The sequence below is a fragment of the Prionailurus viverrinus genome, chromosome A3 (assembly GCF_022837055.1).
Source record: "Prionailurus viverrinus isolate Anna chromosome A3, UM_Priviv_1.0, whole genome shotgun sequence".
Lineage (NCBI taxonomy): Eukaryota > Metazoa > Chordata > Mammalia > Carnivora > Felidae > Prionailurus > Prionailurus viverrinus.
Window position 1 is genome coordinate 74615682 of NC_062563.1, and position 19709 is coordinate 74635390.

Sequence of the window (19709 nt, forward strand, 5' to 3'; positions counted from 1 at the left end):
CCGAGAGGAGCAGGCTCCAGGGAAGCTGGCTTCACTTCCGGGAGGCAGTCTGGGGCGGCTGCGCGTGTTGCCATAGCGACCATTTTACGTTAACTGGTTTGTGGGTTTCGTCCAGGTAGCGGAGCGATTGCGGGAACAACTCTTTCTTCTCCCATTCTGTCTCGGCCCGCTGCGGCCCTAGGGCCTTAGCAAGCTCCGGCGGTCTGGCCTAGGGTTCCACGGCGTCCCACGAAGCGGGATGGCTGCGGAAGAAGAGGATGAGGTGGAATGGGTGGTGGAGAGCATCGCTGGGTTCCTGCGAGGCCCGGACTGGTCCATCCCCATCTTGGACTTTGTGGAGCAGAAATGTGAAGGTAAAACCCAGATCCCGAACCGACAGCCCTTTCTTGTGTCTCTCTCCCCAGCATCGGCCGGAAGGTGGTCACCACGAACCACCTCTCATCTCTTAGGTTTTTACCTTTGTCGGCGAGGTTTAGAGCTGGTTTGTAGGAGGTATTGCTGGCACTGCGCCAGTCTTCCTTCACGGAACTGAAGACGGGGACTCCCCCTTCCCTGAACCCGAGCACATCCGAAAATCATCAGACTTTAATCCTATGTTGTTGGGTCTTACACCCGATACTGCACGTTTCTTCTTTGGGCAGGTGGACTGTTTGGGTGGGCTTCAACAACTTCCCCAGTGACTTGGGAGGAGAGATGTCAGTTTGCCTATGTTCCTTATTATTTAAGCAGTTGATCGCAAAGGGAGGGCATGTTATTACTCCAGCAGGCCCAGAGCTGGCGACCCAGTGGCCTGTATTGCCTTTACTGAACACTCAGACTCTCTGCTGTACAAAAATTTGGGGTGGGGGCGGGGAGAGTATTTTCTAACAAATGAACTATATACATGTGGCATAATATTCCCTGTAAGGGAAAAGGACCTCCAGGTCCTTATCATTCACGCTTTGAGTTCTGCATTCAGTTTTCGGAGACAAATTGGAGCTCATTTACGGAGAAGGAACTAGAAACCATGTCATATGAATGAATGCCTAACTGTTATGGTGGTTGTTTAGCTAGGCAGGACTTTTAAGGTAGTAATATCCATCAATCATTTGAACGTCTGCCTTATGTTGGATGAATTAGACTTGTTTTGTAAGGTTCAGTGGGATAGAGCTAAGGTCAGTGGGTACTAGCTACAGACAAATTTCTATGAAGTGCTCCCTAACAGAATGTATCCCAGTTAAGTTAGCCTACCTTAGGAGGTAATGAGTTTCCCAGGAGCTAGCAGTGTTTAAGTGGATTTGACAGCAACTTAATGGAGATGTTATAGAGGGGAATTCAACTATGATTAGTTATCCTGAGTGACCTTTTAAAAGTCCTTTCAACCCTGAGATTCCATGATTCTGGTAAAGATAAAATTTAGTTTGACCATTGGATCTTTTCGTTACTATAATAGAAATTACACCATAATCAAAATTCAGATAATATTTAAGTCTTGTTTTTATGGGTCATTTCTAAAGAAGTTCAGAATTATTTTTATTTGTGATCTTTTTAAGAATTTAAAATTCTGAGACCGATGAAGCATGTGGAATTCTGATCTCTCCTTTAGGAGAATAAAGAATTATTTCACCTTTTGATTCTATTTATACCTCTGAGACTAAATGCTGAAATGAAAAAAAAAAATTAAAGCATCTTTCTTTTTATCCCCAAACATCAAAAGTGGTGCAGATATCTCGGTAATAATACATCTGATTGTGTAATTTTACAGGGAAGCAGTAATCCTCAGCCTCATACACATGTAAGGTAGTAATTTGGTTTACAATTAACTGGAAACAGTTTAAGTAGCTATTATACTGTGTGTATGCCCTGTGTTACATAGAGCAGATGGCAGAAGTGGAAGTAACATCCCAGCGTCAGTTGAAATAAGTGTTAATACTTGAGTGACTTTCAGTGTGCTGTTCTTCACCTTGATAATTTAATGTTTATTTATTTATTTTTTGAGAGAGAGAAGGACAGAACGTGAGTAGGGGAGGGGCAGAGAAAGAGGGAGACACTGAATCCAAAGCAGGCTCCAGGCTCTGAGCTGTCAGCACAGAGCCCGACATGAGCTCAAATTCACGGAGGGTGAGACCATGACCTGAGCCGATGTCCGACGCTTAACCCATTGGGCCACCCAGGCGCCCCACTACCTCAGATAATTTAAAGATTAGTTTTGTACTGCCTGTGATATCAGCATTTATTTCAATTTATTGAGGTTATTTATTTAGTGTCTGTGGGCCAGAAGCTGGGGATAGAAAGATGAATGAAACAAAAGCCTTGTGCTTGAGAAGTTTATGATTTAGCGGGGAAGACAGGAAGGTCAATGGAAATTTAAATCTAAAGTGGCAGGTGTCATAATAAAGGAAGGCATGTAGTGCAGTTTTTAAGGGTTCAGAGGGAGGGATCTAACCAGCCTAGGATTTGGGATTGGGTGGCAGGTCTGGGAGAATGTGCCATTTGCAATGTCTTTAAGAACAGTTGGGAGAAGAGGACTGGTAAAGGCCAAGAGATCTAGGAACACTTGGGCAAATATACAGGAGTTTGAAGCACCACTTGTTGTTGTTATGTTTGGTGGTATTCCAAGTAATTGTGTATGTTGAGAGTGGAAAGTTTGGGTTTTGGAGTGGTGGGAGGTGAGACTTGGGATCTAATCTTGGATGTTTTGTCTGGCCTTCTAAGGATTTTGCATTTATTATCTAGGCAAAGAACAGTCATTGAAGACCTTCAGATAGAAAATTAAAGGAGTTAGTTTTGCATTTTAGATCACTTAGGGGGAATTAAAAAAGTTTCTTGTTGACAATTCATGAATTTGTCCTGTTTCTCTAATTAGATTGTAGCTTCTTGGAATATATAACTTTCTAATACACATTGTTTCACATATATGATCACTGAGCAAACATTTGTTTTGGTTTTATTTATTTTAATTTCATTACTGATTTATATGTAGCAAAAGTGGCCTAGCTAGTCACTTTCAGTAAAATCTGCATTTGCAAAGTTTGAGTATGATAATATAATCTGGAGCCTGTTGTAAAAGGAATTAATATTTTAAAACTATTAACAATAATATTCCATTAAAAGTTTATAAAGAAACTGCTGCCTTTTATTATTGAAAGTAGAAAATTAGCATTTGTCTTATCCATGAAGTAGGTCTTAAGTTGGAAAAAACTTGTTTCCAATTATCACTGTTATATGTTATATATATACAACATATATTACTACTAATATACGTATATGTGTGTGTAAACACACACACACACACACACACACACACACACACACACACACAGTTTCTTTTTAAATTCAAGAATTCAAAGCCTAAAAGCTAAGTTATAAGAACGAGAGTTCAATGTAAGATGTAAGGAGTTTAATTTTATATTTGCATTAATCAAATGATTTGTTCTTTTTTACACTATACAATATTTTTCTTTTAAATTTAGTTTTTGATGATGAAGAAGAAAGCAAATTGACCTATACAGAGATTCATCAGGAATACAAAGAACTAGTGAGTATTTTTTTCCACTGATTTTAAAAGGTAATTAGAATAATGTTAATTTTAGCTTTTCTAAATTAAACACATGGATTTTTCCATCTTAAAATTCTTTAATTAAAAAAAAAATCCCACCTTTAGGCACCTGGCTGGGTCAGTTATACGGCATGAGTTAATCTTGGGGTCATGAGTTCGAGCCCAACGTTAGGCATAGAGCCTACCTAAAAATTTTTGTTTTTTAAAACATACAATCTATCCTAATAGTACTACCAGTTCCATCAGGCTGCAAGGCTTCTCTGAGTATTTCATCCTTTTGACTTCTTATCTCTTCTACTGTAGAATCTAAAGAATGGATTTAGGGTAGCTATTTTAAGAGATCTTGCCTCTAATCTTTAAATTTTATTCTTATTCTTCTGATTAATCCAGAGAAGTGTTAATTATTAATTTGACATGATTGTCTTGTGATTTTAAAAACTGGCTCTGAGTAGCAGAAGAGTTGTACCACATTGAACATCATAACCTTGACTTCCATTATTTCAAGCAGAGGAAATAAAATTTCATTTGATTCTGTGCAAAAATTTTAACTTTTTGTTGTTTGTTTTTTTGGTGAAAGACATTGTCATTGCCATATAATAAAATTTGCTATAAATTAATAATTGCAAGCAAGAATTTGATTATCCTTTTCTAAACTCAATACTTAACATGAAAACTGTCTTTTGGAATTTTTCTATGTAAATTATAAAAGTTAAACTTTCCCTTTTTTAGGTTGAAAAGCTGTTGGAAAGTTACCTCAAAGAGATGGGAATTAATGAAGATCAATTTCAAGAAGCATGCACTTCTCCTCTTGCAAAGACACGTACATCACAGGTTTTGCTTTTGTGTTATTCTACTGACATAGAATTTTAACAAAAATGTCCAGGGTTTCGCTTGCATTTGGCTATGTTTGATTGTCAAAGTATACTATTTTAGACACTGTAAGAGTGAAAAGCTAATTCATCATATATGGGTTTCTTTTTTATAATTACCTCAAGAAATGATCAGTTGAGGTATTAATGAGTTAATGCAGTTAAAAAGGAACTTTCTGAATGCAGAACTATAATCACAGGGTTTGTCCAAACTACTGTTTTATTTATATAGATCTTGGATAGGTTTTCAGTTGCTCCTTTTTTTATCTCAGCAGTTTCATAGTAAACACTTCCTTGGAATTCCTTCCCTTGGAACTACTTTTATTGTCTCATTAGTTCTGCAGTACTGGTTTGAACTCAGTATTATGTGTTTTTATAATTAATATATACTGAGGGCTCATGCTAGCTGCTGTTTTAGGCACTTGACATATATTCTAGCATTTAATCTTCCTGATGCCTCTTAAGAATTTGGCACTATTGAGTGCCTGGGTTAGTTGGTAAAGTGTCCGACTCTTGATTTCAACTCAGGTCATGATCTCCTGGTTTGTGGGTTCAAGCCCCACATCAGGTTCTGCACTGACATTTCAGTGCCTGCTTGGGATTCTTTCTCTCCCTGTCTCTCTGGCCCTCCCCTGCTGTCTCTCAAAAATAAATAAATAAACTTAAAAAAATTTTTTTAATTAAAAAAAAGTTGGCACTCTTTTATTTCCACGTAGAAATGAAAGAACTAATGCACATATATATTAAGCAGTGCAAAGTCCACTGCTAAGTAAGTAGTGCTAGGATGCCTGTCCAGGCACTCCAACTGTGAGCTGTTGCTCAGAGGTTCAAGATGGGGATATGTTGCTACTGACCAAATAGCCTTCTTCACAAGTTGTTTTAGCTTCCCATTTTCCACCAAATAAACTATAATTCCTTAGCCAGATGATAGTGAGGATTGTCTATGATGTGACCCTAAATTATATGTTCATTCTTCTGCTATAGTTCTCTAATATATTATGTACTATAGTCATTACAGGCCACTTGTTCTTGTAAACATCCATGTGTCTGGCTTTGTTCATGCCATTCTGTAACCCTGGAAAGTTTGGCCCTCACCTTCCCACCGCATTATCTTTCCCTTACCCAGAGAATCCCTCTTACATAAGGGCCTTGCTGAAATGTTACTTTTTGTAGCAGTGTTCCTGATCCCTCTTATGCTAGGCTAGACTAGCACTCATTCTACCTCACTGGACACTTGTACATTTTTGGTAGAATTACAGTTTCTTAAAAGTCTGTTTGCCTTTCTAGATTGTAAGTCCTTTGAGCTGTTTTGAGTATCTTTGCATTCCCAGTGTCTAGCACAGAGATGAGAACTTAGTTCCTAGCAGGAGGTTCTTAATAAATGTTTGTTAACTTAAATTATCTTCTTATCAGGGCCTAGAAGAGGTTGCTTTGACTACTGTTTAACCCAGCACTTCCTACTATAGTTCTCTTTTGCACAAGTTTTGCTTATTTAATGATCATCTCTAATTCTAGAGATAGAACATCTTTAATATAACATGACATTTTGAAAAATATATTTATTATTGGTATGCTGCACTAATGTAAATAAACATTTGGTTTTAGTTACTAATGGTGTAAAGCAAAAGTTGTTCACCAATAGATTTTATTCTATATGTACCATAAGTTTAGTTTAAAGTATAATAATAGGCATTATTTTCTTTTCCTTTTTAGTTGAACAGGAATAATTTGAAAATTATTAACTAGTATTTAGGTTTCTTTTAAGACATTGATATTTGTTTTAATTTTCCTTGTTTTTCAGGAATATTTTCTATTTTGGTTAATGTTTGTCAACCTCTTAATTAAGCCATTGTGAATTAGCCTGAATTACTTTGTGAATAAAGATATTCGTGCTAATGGTAGACTCATCCATCTTTTGTTTTCACTATTAGGATAACTTTAAATTATTTGTGAATGAAGATGTTCAGAATTTTAAGATACTGTTTTTAGTTCAAGAGTAATGCATCTTTCTCTTTTGTTCTGTCATATAAGACCTTTTGATTTATTTGGAGTTGATTAGTAATACAGTCTTGTTATGTAGTAGGAGACAAGCCTTTTGATACAGACAGACCTAGATTTGAGTCCTAGATGTTTCATTTGCTAGCTACAAGACCATGGAGACTGTTGTACTGTTTTCCTTTCTTATCCATTCTGATTCTCAGTTTCCATATCTGTAAAATATGGGTAGTATCTACTTTGGAAGGTTTTTGCAAAATTTAAGAGAAAATATTCATAAAGCATTTAGCACAATACCTGACATTTATAAAGTGATCTATAAATGGAAGCACCTCCCAATTAATACTAGCTATTTTGGTGGTTGATTAGCAGTGTGCTAATTAGGCCAGGGTCACTGGTTCAATCCCCATGTGGACTAGTTAGCTGTATTCTCTTATGGAGCAAACACTTAGCATCAGATACTGAATAGCAGTAACCTGATTCAGTCAGCACAAGGCCATCACCATTACCAGAAGAACAGCTCAAAACTATGTTATTTACTGCTTTGCAGCAATAATCTAATCTTTACACAGAAAGATCAGAATGCTGATTACATATGCCAGTATAGGGTGCCTAAGAATTAACTCAAGAAACCAGTTGCTTGCCCTGGGTTACTTAGGAGGTAATTTTTATTTTGGTTTGGTTTGCTTGGTTTGGTTTCAGTTGTTTTAACCAGCTCCCACTGAATTTGACTGCTAAAGCCCACTTAACAAAATTCTTTTCATCGGGTTTGGTCATCGTTATGCCTAGACCACTGCTTCTGCCATACTCTATTTATTGATGTCAGCAGGAATAGCAAGGAATGCATCAGATGAAGAACTCTAGTTTAAAACAACAACAACAAAAAATCTGTGAGGACATGTTTTTCTGTTATATATGTGATTCTTAAAAAATTCTCATGAATTAACCTCAGAAAATATGATAATATAATAACTACTGAGATACTTATTATCTCAGTCATCTTCAGTTGAATTTTGTAATTTTTGTGATATTTTACAACTGAAGGAGGCAAAAATGACTTCCTTCATTGTGACTTCCTTGTGATTTTTTGTTGAGGATAAAGTACATCATTGATTTCTATGTACCATATTGCAGAAGACTTCTATATGGCAAGAGACAACAGTATTTTTTACTTTTGTTTTTTACTTGATTTGCTTTGACTTTTATAATATAAACATTAATACTTTCATATTATGATAGTAATTTGGCAAAATTATGCTGTTTTTCCAATAACTTGTATCATTGAAGAGATTACATATGTAGTGTAACTTTCATTTTCTAAAATACACACAGGATAATAAACAATATTTTGTATGAGTGCTAGTAAGATTTTTAAATATTAATACTTTATTTTTTAGGGCAGTTTTAGGTTTACAGAAAATTGAGCAGATAATACCATGTCCCTTGTTTAAAAAAATTTTTTTTAATGTTTATTTATTTTTTGAGAGAGGGAGAGAGAGAGAGAGAGTGCCAGAGTGCCAGTGGGAGAGGGGTAGAGAGAGAGGGAGACAGAATCTGAAGCAGGTTCCAGGCTCTGAGTTGTCAGCACAGAGCCCAACATGGGGCTTGAACTCACGGACTGTGAGATCATGACCTGAGCCAAAGTCAGATGCTTAACTCACTGAGCCACCCAGCTGCCTTATACAGTGTCCCTTATTAACATCTTTCATTAGTGTGGTATATTTGTTAAAATTGGTAAGTCAGCATTGATATATTATTATTGACTAATGTCCACAGTTTATATTAAGGTTTACTTTCTGTGTTGTCCAGTTCTATGGGTTTTGCCAAATACTTTATGTCATATATCCACCATTACAGTATGTTACAAAATAGTTTTATTGCCTTAAAAATCCCGCTGTGTCCTACATATTTATCTTTTCCATCCTTGCCCCTGGCAACCACTGCATTTTACTGTCTCTCTAGTTTTGCCTTTTCCAGAATGTCATATAATTGGGATTATATAGTATATACCTTTTCATACTGGCTTCTTTCATTACGCAATATGCATTTAAGGTTCTTTCATGTTTTTTTTTTGTTGTTGTTGTTTGATAGTTCATTTCTTTTTATTGTCATGTAATATTCCATTATGTAGATGTACCACAGTTTATCACTTTACCTTTTGAAGGACATTTTGGTAGCTTAAATACTAATATTCAGGGTTTTGTGTGGACATAAAAGTTTTCAACTTATTTGGGCAAATACCTAGAGCAAGACTTTTGGGTCATATGGTAAGATTAAGTTTAGCTTTGTAAGAAATTGCCAAACTCTCTTCTAAAGTAGTTGTACCATTTTTAATTTTCACCAGCAATTAATGGGAGTTCCTGTTGCTCCACATCTCTGGCAGCACTTGGTATTGTCAGTTTTTTGCATTTTAGCCATTCTAATATGTGTGTAGTGGTTTACTTTTGCCCATTTTAAAATTGAGTTGTTTGTTTTCTAGTACTTGAATTATAAGTCTTTTTTATATACAATTTTGATACAAGTCTTTTTTTATCAGATATGGGTTTTGCAAATATTTCACAAAATTTTCTTCTGTGGCTTACCTTTTCCTTCTCTAACAAAGTCTTTCACAGAGCAGAAGTTTTTTTGTTTTGTTTTGTTTTGTTTTATTTCAGTGAAGTCCACGATTTAATCGATTTTCTTTCATGGATTATGCTTTTGGTGTTGTATCTTTGGAAGTCATTGCCAAACCCATGGTTATCCAGATTTTCTCTACACTCTCTTCTAGAAGTGTTATGGTTTTGTTTTTTACATTTAAATCTGTGTTCCATTTTGGGTTAATTTTTGTAAAAGGTGTAAGTTTAATGTTTAGATTCATTTTTTTGCGTGGCCCGACACTGTAGCACCGTTTGCTGGAAAGATGATTTTTTCTCCATTGGATTTCCTTTGTTTCTTTGTCAAAGGTCAGTTGACTATGTTTGTGTCGGTCTGTTTTCAGTTTCTTTCTGTTCTATTAATCTATTTGTATGTTCTTTCACCAATACCATACGTCTTGATTATTGTAGTTTATTTTTTTAAGTTTATATATTTATTTTGAAAGAAAGAGAGTGAACGAACAGGGAAAGGGCAGAGAGAGAGAGAGAAAGAGAGAGAGAGAGAGAGAGCGAGCGAGCTGTGTTGTCAGCTCAGAGCCTGACATGGGGCTCGATCTCATGAATCATGAGATCATAACCTGAGCCAATATCAAGAGTTGGACACTTAAGTGACTGAGCCACCCAGGTGCCCCTTGATTATTGTTGTTTGTAATAAGTCTTGAAGTTAGTGTCTGTGCTCTGACTTCCTTTTTTAATATTGTGTGGCTATTCGGAGTCTTTTGACTTTTCATGTATATTTAAAAACTGGTTTGTTGATATCTACAAAATAACTTGCTGGATTCTGTTTGGGATTGCATAAATCTACAGATCAAATTAGGAAGAATTGACATGTTAGCAATATTGAGTCTTTTTATCTATGAACGTGGAATATCTCTCCATTTATTTAGATTATCTTTGATTTCTTTCATCAGGGTTTTTTTAGTTTTCCTACTATAGATCTTCTGTGTATTTTGTTAGATTTATTCCTAAGTACTTATTTTATTGTAGAAATAATGTAAATGTGTCTTTTTGTTTCATATTCCCATTATTCATTGCTTGTATAAAGGAAAGCAATTGATTTTTGTACAGTAACCTATCCTGCAGCTTTGCTATAATTAATTGTTAGTTCCGGGAGGTTTTTTTTTTTTTTTAATATTTATTTATTTTGAGAGAGAGAGAGAGCATGAGCAGGGGAGGGGTAGGGAGAGAGGGAGAGACAGAATCCCAAGCAAACTCCGCACCATTTGCACAGAGCCCGATGCAGGGCTTGAACTCAGGAACTGCAAGATTGTGACCTGAGCTGAAACCAAGAGTCGGATGCTTAACCAACTGAGCCACCCAGGCGCCCTCCAGAAGTTTCTCTAAATTGATTCTTTGGAATAATCTACAGTCAATCCTGTCATTTGTGAACAAAAACAGTTTTATTTCTTCCTTCCTAATCTTTGTACCTTTAATTTCCTTTTCTGAATGCATTAGCTAGGACTTCCACTATTATGTGGAATGGGATGGGAGTGGGAAGAGGGGACTTGTTTCTGATCTTAACGGGAAAGCATCTAGTTTCTCACCATTAAGTATGGTGTTCACTGTCAGGTTTTTTTTTTTTTTATGTTTTTTGCTTTTTTAAAAAAAAATGTTTATGTTTGATTGAGAGAGAGAGAGAGAGCGAGAGAGAGAGAGAAAGTGAGTGAGGGAGGGGCAGAGAGAGCGGGGGATAGAGGATCTGAATTGGGCTCTGTGCTGACAACCCTGATGTGGGGCTCAAACTCATGAGATGTGAGATCATAACCTGAGCCAAAGTCAGTTGCCTAACCTAGTGAGTTACCCAGGTGCCCCAGCTGTCAATATTTTGTAGATGTTCTTTATCAGGTTAAGGAAAGTCCTCTCTATTCCTCATCTGCTGAGAGTTTTTATCATGAATGGATGTTGGATTTTGTCAAATGCTTTTTCTGCATCTGTTGATATTATCATATGATTTTTTTCTTTTTTAGTCTCTTGATGTGATGGATTACATTAATTAATTCCAGGCTGTTGAATCAGCCTTGCATAACTAGAATAAATCCCACTTGGTCATGGTGTATAATTCTTTTTATGCACTGTTGGATTTAACTTGCTGATATTTTGTTGGATATTTTGGTATCTCTGTTCATGAGAGATACTGTTCTGTGCTTTTCTTTCTTGTAGTGTCGTTGTCTAGTTTTGGTATTAGTATAATGCTAGCTACATAAAATAGCTTAGGAAGTACTCCTTCTGCTTCTATTTTCTGGAAGAGATTGTAAAGAATTGGTATAATTCCTTTTTTTCCCCTGTTTTTGAAGATTCTTATCTGAGGGCAGCATATGCATGTTCAATTACATGTAAAATCCTAATCTGAATCATGCAAGGAGGGGTGGTAGGAAAATAGCATACACACTGAGTAAGTTATAGATGGAAGAGATAGGGAATTTCAAAGTCATACTTTTTTTTCTCAATAATTTGAATCAATAGAACATCTTTTACATCATTCTATAGGCTATGCTATTTAACTTCTGCAAATATTTAATCATTATTTTTTTGAGAAATAATATGAATCTGTAACTTTTCTTCTATGTTATCTTTTTTTTGTAGAGAAATTTTATAATTTCTTTATTAAATTTTTGGTAGAAATTACCAGTGGACCCAGCTAGGCCTGGTGCTTTCTGTTTTGGAAGGTTATTAATTATCGATTCCTTCTCTTTAATAGATATAGACAAATTCCAATTGTCTGTTTATTCTTGTGTGAGTTTGACAGATTGTGTTTTTCAAGGAATTGGTCCACTTCATCTAGGTTATCAAATTTGTGGACATAGAATTGTCAGTAATATTTATTATCCTTTTAATGTCCCTGGGATCTGTAGTGATGTATCCTCTTTAATTCCTGATTTTAGTAATTTATGTCTTTTCTCTTTTTTTTTTCATAGTTAACCTGGCTAGAGGTTTATCACTTTTATTGATAATTTTGAAGAATCAACTTTTAGTTTTGTTGATTTTCTCTATTGATTTTCTGTTTTAAATTTAGTTGATTTCTTCTCTAATTTCTACTATTTTTTTCCTATGCTTATTTTGGATTTAATTTGCTCTTTGTAGTTCCTAAGGTGAAAGCTTAGATTATTGATGTTAGGTAATTTTCTTTTTCAATATATGCATTTAATGCTATAAATTTCCCCTGAGCACTACTTTTACTGTACTCCCCAAATTTTGATAAGTTGTATATTCTTTTAGCTAGAAATATTTTAGGGGCACCTGGCTGGCTCAGTTGGTTGAGTGTCCAACTCTTGGTTTTGGCTCAGGTTATAATCCCAGGGTCATGGGATCAAACCCCATGTTGGGCTCTGCACTAAGTGTGGAGTCTGCTTAAGGTTCTCTCTCTTTCTTTCTCTGCCCCTCTCCCCACTTTCTCCACCACTCGTGTGCTCTCTTTCTCTAAAAAAATTTTTTTTTTAAATTTCTTTTAACAAGAAATTTCCCTTAAGACTACAGTTAACCTTCGAACAACACAGGTTTGAACTGTGTGGGTCCTCTTCTACACAGATTTAAAAAAAAATTTTTTTTTATGTTTATTCATTTTTGAGAGCGCGAGAGAGAGACAGATCACAAGTGGAGCAGGGGCAGAGAGAGAGGGAGATACAGAATCTGAAGGCTCTGAGCTGTCAGCACAGAACTTGACTCAGGGCTTGAACCCACGAACTGCAAGATCATGACCTAAGCCGAAGTTGGATGCTTAACCAACTGAGCCACCCAGGCGCCCATTCTTTTTGTTTTTTTTAATTTTAATTTTAATTTTAATTCTAGTATAGTTAACATACAGTGTTATATTAGTTTCAGGTGTACAATATAGTGATTCAACAAGTTTATACATTACTCAGTGCTCATCATGATAAGTTTACTCTTAATCCCCTTCATCTATTTCACCTAAACCCCCACCCACCTCCCTTCTGGTAGCAATCACTTTATTGTCTATAGTTAAAGAGTGTGGTTTTGGTTTCTCTCTTTTTCTCTTTGTTCATCTGTTTTGCTTCTTAAATTCCACATATGAATGAGATTAAATGGTATTCGTCTTTCTCTCTAGATCCATCCATGTTGCTGCAGATGGCAAGATTTCATTATTTTTTGTGGCTGAATAATTAATATTCCAGCATGTGTGTGTGTGTGTGTGTGTGTGTGTGTGTGTGTGTGTGTGCATGTTTATCCACACATACCAGCTCTTTTTTTTTTTTTAAGTTTATTTATTTGAGAGTGACAGAGAGCTAGGGAGAGGCAGAGAGAGAAGGAGAGAGAGAATCTCAAGCAGGCTCTGCACTGTCAGCATGGAGCCTGATGTGGGGCTCAAACCCACAAACTGCAAGATCATCTGAGCTGAAATCAAGAACTGGACACTTAACCAATGAACTACCGAGGCAACCCACACCTCTTCTTTATTCATCTATCACTGGATACTTGGGCTGCTTCAATAATTTGGCTATTGTAAATATTGTAAATAATGCTGCAGTAAACATAGGGGTACATATATCTTTTTCAATTAGTGTTTTCATTTCTTTGAATAAATAGTCAGTAGTGGAATTACTGGATCCTATCCTATTTTTAATTTTTTGAGGAAGCTCCATACTATTTTTCCACAGTGGCTACACCAGTTTACATTCCCACCAGTAGTGCATGAGGGTTCCTTTTTTTCTACATCCGTGTTGTTTCTTTTGTTTTTTGTGTTTTACTTTTTTTGTGTTAGCACTTCTTGTTTCTTGTGTTTGATTTTAGCCATTCTGACAAGTGTTAGGTGATATATCATTGTGGTTTCGCTTTGCATTTTCCTGATGATGAGTGATGTTGAGCATCTATTCATGTCTTCTTTGGAGAAATGTCTGTTCATGTTTTCTGTCCATTTTTGATTAGATTATGTGGTTTTTTGGTGTTGAGTTGTGTAAATTTTTAATATATTTTGGATACTAACCTTTTATTGGATGTGTCCTTTGCAAATATCTTCCCCCATTCAGTAGGTTGCCTTTTAATTTCCTTATGATTTTCATAATAACATTTTCTCTTCTGTAGCTTATTGTGAGAATGCAGGATATAATACATATAGCATATACAATGTGTGTTAATTGGTGCAATATATAATTGCTAAGGCTTCTGGTCATCAGTAGGCTATTAGTGGTTAAGCTCGGGGGAGTCAGGAGTCATATGCAGATTTCTGACTGCACAGGGGTCAGTGCCCCAGGCCTAATGTTGTTCAACTGTACTTCTTCTTTTTCTTTTTTTTAAATGTTTGTTTATTTTTGAGAGAGAGAGAGACAGAGTGTAAGCAGGGGAGGGGCAGAGAGAGAGGGAGACAGAATCTGAAGCAGGCTGCCGACTCTGAACTGTCAGCACAGAGACCGACGTGGTCATTGAACCCATATGGTGAGATCATGACCCGAGCCGAAGTCGGACTCTTAACCGACTGAGCCACCCAGAAGCCCCTGTACTTCTTGTATCCATGTGTTATTTAGAAGTGTATTGCTTAATCTGCAAGAATTTTAGTTTTTTCCATCTATCATTCAGTTACTGATTTCTAGTTTAATTCTGTTGTGGTCTAAGAGGATATTTTGTATGATTCCTATTCTTTTAAATTTATTAAGATGTGTTTTATGCCCCAGAATGTTGTCTATTTGGGTGAATTTTTCATGTGTGCTTGAGAAAAATGTGTATTTTTCTGTTGGAGAAATATCAATTTGATCCAGTTGACTGAGGTACTGTTCAGTTCAACTATGTCCTTACTGATTTTCTGCCTGCTGGATCTATTGTTGATAGAGGGTATTGAAGTCTCCAAATGTAATCGTGAATTCATCTGTTTCTCCTTGTAGTTCTATTAGTGGAGCAGTGTGAGAACATGAAATCACCTGTACCTTTCAAAATATGGCATGGTGAACTCTAAGCAGAGATAACCATAGGCTAATCTTAGGCTAAGTATGAATATATTTGAACGTCTTGTAAACTCATTTAAGTTAGATTCTCAAATACTCAGTGTTCATTTTTTTTGTTAATGTGCTTTTCTCAAACAAATAACATCACATATACTTGATCTCACAGTCTTCTGTCAAAGTACTTTGACATTTCAGATAATTTAGTGGCTACTTGGGGGATTGTTGTTTTTAAACTGGTTTTTTTGGAGTTAACTCTTGTATTTAGTTCCTCCAACTGCCTTTGTTGGAAGTTCACATCCATTTCCTTGAACCAGAAGAACCTCATTGCTGTAAAGTTGTTAGGTTTAGTGCACCATTTTGATATTTAACCAGCATCAACAGGACGAGGACAATTACTTTTATGGGTACTTTTCAGTTTAAAAAGTGCTTTCTCATTTTACTTAATTCCAACACCCAACCAGAAAGTTATTATTATTGTTTTTTTAATGTTTATTTATTTTTGAGAGAGAGACAACAGACAGAGCATGAGCAGGGGAGGGGCAGAGAGAGAGAGGGAGACACAGAATGAGAAGCAGGCTCCAGGCTCTGAGCTGTCAGCACAGAGCCTGATGCGGGGCTTGAACTCATGAACCGTGAGATCATGACCTGAGCCGAAGTTGGATGCTTAACTGACTGAGCCACCCAGTCACCCCAGAAAGTTATTATTAAATTTATATCGTGCTAAAGTGAAAATTTTTCCTGTTGTAATATCTCTGAAATGAGAATGCATTTTATAATGAATGACATAATGTAATTGGAAGGTTCTTTTTTCTTTTCTTGTTGGTACATGAAGTAATGATTTATTTTACTCATCTATGGAATCTTAGATTCAACAAAATTATTAGAGTACTAATTTGCAGAGGAAGAAACTGAAGCTCAAAAGACTAAATGATATGCCCAGAGTCACACAGCTAGTACATGGTTAAGCAGGAAGTGGGCTTGTGATATTAAGGGCTCATTTTTTCCAATGTTTCAGTAGTTCTCAAGCTTTAATGTTGTAAGAATTATCTGTGGAGATACATGGACACCCATCCTCTAGAAATTTAGATTATTATGTCTATGGTAGGGTTTAGGAATATGCATTTCTTAGATGCATCAAGGAACATACTTAAGTATCATCTCAAACTCTGGCTTGCTGATAGAAGCCCCAGTTGATACATTGCTGTTCAGTAGCATTGCCCTTTAAGAGTTTATTAGTGATGAGGATAAGGTCCTTGATATCACTAATAAGAAGTCTAGGAAGCCCCAGAACAATGTTTTGTGGGGGCATAATCATAGAAAGATGTCTTGGCAAACATCACTAATCTATTACAGAGACTGTCCACAAGTGTTTTCAATACTGAGCTTTCGGCTGAAACTTTCAGTCAAGCCTATCTGCTATGCCCTGCTGTGGGCCTTTTGAACAGTGTGTATGAATTTAATGGGAAAGAATTTCCATCATTTTTTTCTTCAGTTGACTCTTTATAAATGTCACAGAGAGCTGCTTTTGCATTTTGTTTTGTTTTCCTATATACTGTGGTTGTTTAGGGTGGGAGCTGGTTGCTGGGAGAAGGGCTCCTTCTCTGCTTAGAGCTCTTGGATGGAGGTTTTGTTGAGATGTCTGACATTATTGCTGCTGCCCACCTGGTAAACAATAGCACACCCTTGGTTGCCTCTGCATGATTTTGTGTGTTCAATTTTTCCATCAATAGCATGTAAAGCTTGAAATAAGATTTTAGTAAGTGCATAAAATTTGAGTGTTTTGGGTTTTCACACATTTCAAATCTTATTTTACTTATTGTTGATTAGCTTTGGAATTGGTTTGCTCTTTAATATAGCAATAGTTCCCTGTAGTTAAAAAAGTGTTAATTTGGGTACTCCAGGTAGACACCTTAGTTTTTCCCCTAATTTATCATATTTTTTTAATCCAGAAAATTATTTCACACTATAATTTCTAATTACCTCTTATATGAAGCCTTCTACATACAGGAGAACTATAATTGTGTTTTCATATTACTAATACCTCATTACACTTAATATCCAGACTCCATTTTTTTGCATTTACTTTTATTTAACTTGGTACTTTTATTAATTAAGGGATAATTTTGTAACTACTGATTTATTAACTATAAATTTCAAGTGACAGAATAAAAACCAAATAGGTATCTTTATTTCGGCTGAAAAACAAATCCAGATACTGAAGTTGTAACTTTAAAAAATTAAGTCCAATTTCTGTGCTGTTTTTCAGAGTTACTCAGCACTGGCTCATTTGGAAAATGTATCATCGCCATCAGCCTTAGCTTCTTGGAGGCCTGGGGGTTGGGAGAGTTAGCCTCTTGAGAGCCTACATTAAAGGTTTTTAGAATCTTAAAATTTTCCTTTTGAGTCATCTGACCATAAATAATAATACAGCATTCCTGAGTTGATAGAAATGATTTGCCATAGAAATGATCTGTGTGGAAAATAGTTTTAAAACTTGAATCTTCATTTAACTTCCAGACTTCTTTTCATAGGCCATTTTGCAACCTGTGCTGGCAGCAGAAGATTTTACTATCTTTAAGGCAATGATGGTCCAGAAAAACATTGAAATGCAGCTGCAAGCCATTCGAATAATTCAAGAGAGAAATGGTAAAGTGTTGAATTTAGAAATTGAATTGCTAAATGCATTTTGTTTTTTCAGTTTTGATTATTCTGATTCTATTATGGTCTTAAGTGTAGCTGCTTTGTATAAATTTATTTCAAGTTTGAAAATCTGTGGCTGACTTAAGAGACTCAAGATAATCTTCCTGATCAGTGTGTGTTTGCCATCTGAAAGAAAGCAGACTAGAATCTAATTTAATGATGATTTAGGTCTCAGAGAGCTTGATTTTTCTTCCTAGCCATTTTGTTTATGAAATTCAGTATTTTTGAGTGGTCACAGTTATAGTTACTGTTGAGAGAAGGGGACTTCTCTTTTCCTTCTGGCTTATCATTGTTAGGACCTTTGTGAGAGACGGTGGCTCTCCAGAGTTAGTGAGCTTTGGAAGTATTTGGAGGGTTGTTGAAACCATATGGCTGTCTCCCATTTCTGATTCAGTAGGTCTGGGGTGGGATTGAATACTTTGCATTTTTAACAAGTTTCCAGGTGATGCTAAAACTTTTGGTCTTGGGACCAAACTGAGAACTGTTCCAGGGAAATGGGCAGGTATGATTGCACTACCATCAGGTGGAAAGGAATACAGAATTCAAAGCCCCAGTAACCCTCTTTTAGTTTTATCTGTTCTCTGACTCTCTTGCCTAATCTCAGTTTCTCTCTAGCTTTTCCTGCTTTTATTCCCTTTTTTGTGTATTTGAATTACATTTGACATTTTGACCTAAAACATCTGAATTTCTAACCATACTTATTATTGCACTATGTCCTTTTCAATCCAGACTCTTATCTCCTTTCAGATTTCTGGCTCTAATAACCTGACCTTGATACCTATATGTTCCTTTGTTCAATGGACCACACTGATATTCTTGACCATGCCTATATATTCTTCTTTGGCAGCAGGACCTTTTTGTAAAAAGTGTTTCTTGAACATGTGAGAGCTATAGTTCTGTTGTACTATTTGCTTTTAAAGATCTGGAACACGCGACAAGAGGTTTCTGTTGTTGCAGGGCAAACATTGGAGTGTTGCAGGGCCCCTTGTGGATTGCCCTCTTGTTAGTCTGATGTGAGTAGAGACTATCTCTTAGAGTCAACCACCACCATAACTATTCTGTAAGATCCGAGGATGCTTTTCACAGTGGTGAAAGAGGTGATGTCTGTGGGTAGGAGATAACACCACCCTAACCCTGAACTACACATGACATTGTGCTGTGACTTTGATGTAAAGAAACTTGGAAAACAGTCTCTTTCTTTGTCTTTGTACCATGGTTTTCTTTATAATATCCTTTTCTCTGAATGTTCCTGAAATTATGCTTTATTCTGACCTATTGGATAGAGAATGTGAATAATTATTTTATGTTAGTTAAAATTGTTTTGGGGGGGCTCAATTTTGATAAAAGAGATAGTGAACTTGATATTGGCACTCTGTAGTTTCCAGTTTGAATTTAACTGGAAACTCATTTAGATTTAATACAAAGAAAGGGAACAAGTACATTGGCTGGATGCCTCAGGCTGCCATTAGCAGGAAGCCTCAGTGAAAATGTCTTAATCAATAAGAAATTATCATCTCACAGAACAAGAAGTCCAGAAAAAGGAGGAAAGGAAGATGGTCCATGTTGGCTAAGTTAAGGACTCAGTGATATTATCAAGAATGCTGATGCTTTCCATCTTTATACTCTGCTATTCTCAGGATCTTCTCTCATAATTGTACTCTGACCGCATTGAATAAGACTCAGCAACATCTCATGAAGAAAAGGGGTGTTTCTTCCTGTGCATCTCTTTTTGTTAGCAAGACAACACTTGCATAGAAGCCTCCTAGGAATTTTCCTCTCAGGTCCTATTGGTCAGGATTTGGGTCACATGCCTTTCTTAAACCGTCTAGCAGGGGAAATGAGACTGTTATGATTGGCTTAAGTCACTCATGAATCACTCTGCTGTGGTGGGGTAGGGCTCAGCCTCTAAGTACTTGGCTACCTGCTAATTAAGCAAATCTGGCTTATGTTAGCACGAGAGGATGAGACAATGATGCAGACTAATGCTGGTGTCAAACTACAGAGTGGGACTGTTTGCTTATTTTTAGGTAAAAACTAAGACTTAGTTTCTGCCATAGTATTTTTTAATACTTGGATTTAAGAA

General features: G+C 36.2%; 1 protein-coding gene across 2 annotated transcripts in view; it reads left to right on the forward strand.

Annotated features, from left to right (window-relative positions):
* The first annotated feature begins 24 nt into the window (after window positions 1–24).
* CFAP36 (cilia and flagella associated protein 36) overlaps window positions 25–19709 on the forward strand; it is a 29747-nt gene continuing 10062 nt past the window's right edge. Inside the window, exons 1-4 of one of the 2 annotated variants that reach the window (XM_047854223.1) lie at window positions 25–353; window positions 3453–3517; window positions 4268–4369; window positions 17458–17572. In XM_047854223.1, coding sequence (XP_047710179.1) covers window positions 239–353; window positions 3453–3517; window positions 4268–4369; window positions 17458–17572 — 397 coding nt within the window. In that variant the 5' untranslated portion in view covers window positions 25–238. The remainder of the gene's footprint in view (window positions 354–3452; window positions 3518–4267; window positions 4370–17457; window positions 17573–19709) is intronic. The other variant, XM_047854224.1, reaches the window with a different exon arrangement.